General features: G+C 56.1%; 1 protein-coding gene across 1 annotated transcript in view; it reads left to right on the plus strand.

Annotated features, from left to right (window-relative positions):
* PLP1 (proteolipid protein 1) overlaps nucleotides 1-3,193 on the plus strand; it is a 7,000-nt gene extending 3,807 nt beyond the window's left edge. Inside the window, exons 4-7 of the mRNA XM_005419881.1 lie at nucleotides 220-388; nucleotides 604-677; nucleotides 789-854; nucleotides 1,216-3,193. Coding sequence (XP_005419938.1) covers nucleotides 220-388; nucleotides 604-677; nucleotides 789-854; nucleotides 1,216-1,287 — 381 coding nt within the window. The 3' untranslated portion in view covers nucleotides 1,288-3,193. The remainder of the gene's footprint in view (nucleotides 1-219; nucleotides 389-603; nucleotides 678-788; nucleotides 855-1,215) is intronic.
* Nucleotides 3,194-4,820: the final 1,627 nt, after the last annotated feature.

Below are 4,820 nucleotides of genomic sequence, written 5' to 3' on the forward strand. Positions count from 1 at the left end.
CGGGCGTGGATCTGGGACTGGCCCTGCTCCTGTGAGCAGCAGGAGCCCCCAGCCTGGGCTGCTGTCCTGTGCAGCCTGCCTGGGCCCACGCTGGCTCTGGGCATCGCAGTCCCCACCTGCCCCACGCCCTGCCCTGCCTGGGGAACCTCGCGCTCCCCTGTCCGTGGCCTGGGCCATCTGTAACCACGGCTGTGCCCGGCTTTGTCCTGCCCCCTGCAGTTTGTGGGCATTACCTACGTCCTGACCATCATCTGGCTCCTGGTGTTCGCCTGCTCTGCCGTGCCTGTCTACATCTATTTTAACACCTGGACCACCTGCCAGTCCATTGGCAACCCCACCAAGACCTCGGCCAGCATTGGCACACTGTGTGCGGATGCCAGAATGTATGGTGAGTGCTGGGTTCACCAGCCAGGAGCCAGGGCTCAGGGCAGAGGAGAGGGGATGGAGGGCAGGGCCCAAGAATTTTGGGTGGGGTAAAGCAGGGCAGGTGCTGAAGAGCCCTGAAATTCTGGGGGGGGGTGTGTGACAGGTGGCTGCAGGAAGCTGGGTAGGGAAATCAGCTGTCAGCCATGCCTCGCTCACCTGGCTCCCACATCTCCACAGGTGTCCTGCCCTGGAATGCTTTCCCTGGCAAGGTGTGTGGCTCCAACCTGCTCTCCATCTGCAAGACCAGCGAGGTGAGTAACTCCTGCCACCTCACGTGTGCTCCCCTCGGGAGGACACCTTGGCTCTGGCCCCCCCAGGCAGCACGTGGGACCCCGTGAGCTGACCCTCCTGTTCCCTTGCAGTTCCAGATGACTTTCCACCTCTTCATCGCAGCCTTCGTGGGGGCAGCTGCCACGCTGGTCTCACTGGTGAGTCAGTGCTCCCCCTGCCCAGCCGTGCTTCTCCGCCTGGCAAAGATGTGGGGGAAAAGGACAGCGAAGGTGGTGGGCACGGATGGGACAGAGCCTGTGCTCGTGTCGTTTTCTGGCACGTAAGTGCAGATGGTGAGTCCAGGCCATAAGGCAGAGGTGGCTGCAGGAGGGGATCTGGAGAGGCTTTAGCAGACTGCCAGGGAGAGGTCCCAAAGCACAGAGTGCCCTGCCTTTCCCTGGCTCTCCTCTTGTGCACACCAGCGACACGGCACTCGGGGCTGCAGGGCTCTGCAGGGCACTGCTCTGTGGGGGTGTGGGGCTGGGGCTGCCCCCTCGCTCACTCTCCTCCCACCCGCAGGTCACCTTCATCATCGCAGCCACCTACAACTTCGCAGTCCTCAGGCTGATGGGCCGAGGCACCAAGTTCTAGCCCACGAGGCAGAGCCCAGCCAGACCAGACGCCCTCCTTTTGTCTAACCCCGAGGCTTTAACACTGCAGCCACCTGACACCAGGTCTCCTGCGTTAACTCTGCCTTCGCTGATGACTCCACTCCTCTTCCTCCCTCGCATCCATTGTGCTGAGCGTGACCAGGAAGGAGAGCTTCCCACCGATGGACGCCTCTTCATGCACTTTTCTCTCGTTGCTCATCCGTAACCAGTTCGCTCTAGAGCCAAGCCCATCAAAACCAGCCAGAGAAGAGGAGGGACTTTCTCCAGTGTCCCAGTGTTGCCCAGGGATGAGCAAAGGCCTTCAAGCTCCTGGGAGGAAGAAATCCGTGTAGGTTGCTCCATGAGTAGCAGGAGGCTACCTAGAGAGAAAAGGAAGTTGGCCCAGTCGTGGTACCATTGCTAAAGACTCTCCTGGAGCTGTCTGCTGTCACCACCCATGGATGGAGAATAAGAGAAGGATTTTTTTCCCTTAGCAGAGAAAGATGAATTTAACCTAAATCGCCTGCTGCAGCCACGGCAAAGGGAGTTCAGGCCAAGGATCTTCCCAGTGTGGAGAAGAGAGTGCTGATCCCAATGCTGATAAAGCCCTAACCCAGCTGCTCCTATTAAAGCCTAAAGGAGTTTGGTGTCTCTGTAGACAAGGGGGACTCTTGGCTTTACCCTCCAGGCAGCAGAGAGGCAGCAAATAGGTTTGACTGAGGAGGGGACACCTCTGCAGCAAGCCCTGGGAGCGTAAAGCCAGAGCCATCCCTCCGTAGGCAGGGGATAACCCTCGGGACCGCGTGCCTTGCCTGCCCTGCCAGTGCCCTTCACAATGGTGCTCTTCTCTGGGGTCATGTCTGCTTCTCTAACCTCCACTGGGCCACAGAGCTCGGCTTGCTTCTCCCCCTTGTCAAGTGTAACCGCTCCTCCTTCTGTCCCCCTCATCCCCTCACTTTTCTTCCTGCAAGTCAGGACAGCTGCCTTGCACCTGCCAGGGTGGGAGGGACTGGCAGCATCTCGCTTCCAGGTGAAACCCATGAAGGAATTGAGGAGGGAAGGAAAGGTGGCGGTTTGGGGGTCACAGGGTGCAAACACAGCCCGTCTCTGCAATCCAGATCCTTACTGGTGCCAGTCTTTTCCCATGGAGAGGGGTAGGGGGGCAAGGGGTTGGGTGGAGACCTCTCCTCCATGACTGTTCTCCTCTGGCTGGGTAGCATGGATCCAGCCAGACCTGCAGAAATGCTGTTTCCAGTCCTCCCTGACAACTGGTGATTTGTTTTGCTCTCCCTGCCTCTCTCCTTAGTGCTAATCTTTGTGTTTATTTATTGGAGAAACTAATTTCAGTGGCAGACTGAAGCTCCATCTTGCATGGATTTATTTTTTTTTCCTTCCATGTCTGTATTGTTGTTATATATTTTTAAGTGCTGGTTTCAGCAGGGGCAAGGATAAGGAGGCAGATCTGCTGAGCAGTGCATTTGAAGGATCCTTGCTGCCAGGAATGCTGAAATAGGTTGGCCAGGCTACCAACGCACACGGGATGGGGAGGGGGGAGATCCAGCAGGGGTGGCAGGGTGGGGAGAAACCAGTCAAGATCTGGAAATTCACATCAGTGCTATCTCTCTTGGGGGGTTGCTGGGGTTTTTTTCATATCCATTTAACAAAAAATAACCAGGTCCTCCTTCCCACCCTTGTCCCCAGACCCCACACACGCACACACACGTACACACACACATCCACGTGCAAAAAGAGTTAATCAACTGAAAGTGTTTCCTTCATTTCTGATCTAGAATTTCAACTTGTTAACCAGCAATAAAAAGGAGCAAGTTTTTAAAGACTTATCTTACAGGATGTATTTTATAAAAATTAAAGAAAATACATTAAAATTAAGAACATTCTGAACAAGATGTACGTCTGCCTGTCCATTTGTTGTGCTGGCTTTCCCACCTTCTGCCCCCACAAGAAAAAAAATAGGGGAGGCTTTCCAGGGAAAGGGAGGCTGCAGAAGAGAAGGTCTCAGAGGAGCAGTACTTGCTGATCCATGTGTGGGCCAGCAGCCCCTGCAGGGCTCTGCCCACTCCAGCCACGAGGTTCATAACTCTGACTTCAAAATCATTGTTCCCAGCTGGTGGGGGGGCCCTTAAAACCTCTTATTTCTCCTCCAGCCACCCTGAGGAAAGCTGGGGTCTTGTAGCAGCTGCTTGCTTGTGTTTGGTGCTGCTGCTGCCCTTTAACACTCAGCCCACGTGCTGACAGCCTCTGCTGTGTCTCCTCATGTAGCACAACAAAACCACAACAAAACTAACAGGACATCTCAAGCCAAGCTGGCTGGCACTAAGGCAGCATGTGTGGGATGAACATGGCCAGAGCCATGCAGGGTGGGCGATTGTCTCGCTTGCAGAGAGCCCTGTGTGGAACAGGATGGCCTTGTTCAGGCACAGGGGCACACTGGACTGTCACAGAGCCCTGCATGTCCTGTCTGTGGCTCTGTGGTGCCATTTGCTGCAGGATTGTTTACTGTGTCCATGATGCTGGTGTGTGGGAGGGCATCGGCTGCTGCTTTCTGCCCCAGAAACCCTTAGGTGCATCTTTCCACAGCAGATGCTCAAAAATGACTGATTCAAATGTTGTTTCTCTTGGAAATCTCCCCAAAAGCTGTGCCCAGGGGCCTCCAGGGAGTGAGGCCACAGAGGGATGCTCCCAGCCCCACGGGTCTGTCCAAAAATGCAGATTTCGGGCACAGCCCCATGCCCAGGAGTGGCAGGGTGGGACCTTCACTACTCTTCCTAAATAGGACCCTAGCCCAAATCCCACTCCCCCCTCTCTTCCCTGGCTTCAGTCCCCTCTGAACAGGCAGCAAAGCTGCCCAAGCAGCCCAGCCAGGGGAGGTTTAGCTCATGCCCTGCTGCTGCCCCAGCTCAGTGGCACAGCTCAGCCTTGCCCTGGCTTACAGAAACCCATGGGGCTGCAGCCAGCATCAACGGGGCCCTTTGTTCCCTGCGTTCCCAGATGCCATCACCCTTCTCTCCCCGTGCTGAAAGGGTCCTGTGTGTGCACAATCAGCCTCTGGGCAGCAGCGAGCTGGGGAACAAAACACCATCTCTGTCCCCTGGCAGAGACTGGTGCCCCCCCGGCCGGGGCGCGGGCTGGGGACAGCAAGTGCGAGGTGGCAGCGTGTGAGAGCGGCCAGCAAGGCCAGGGAGCTGGGCAAGGCCCCAAAGGTCACATGGAGCCTCATCAGGTGTGCCCTCAGCTCAGCCCCGCTGCCACCCCACCTGGGGACATGGGACCTGCCCTCAGAGCTCCTCTCCTGGGCACCCAGCGCCCTCCAGACACTGGCTGGGAAAAGACAGGGAATAAGCTCTGCCTCATAGCAAACCCCATCTCTGTAAAAAACCAAACCAAACCAAACCAAACCAAACCAAACCAAACCAAACCAAACCAAACCAAACCAAACCAAACCAAACCAAACCAAACCAAACCAAACCAAACCAAACCAAACCAAACCAAACCAAACCAAACCAAACCAAACCA

Source organism: Geospiza fortis, unplaced genomic scaffold, assembly GCF_000277835.1.
Source record: "Geospiza fortis unplaced genomic scaffold, GeoFor_1.0 scaffold157, whole genome shotgun sequence".
NCBI lineage: Eukaryota > Metazoa > Chordata > Aves > Passeriformes > Thraupidae > Geospiza > Geospiza fortis.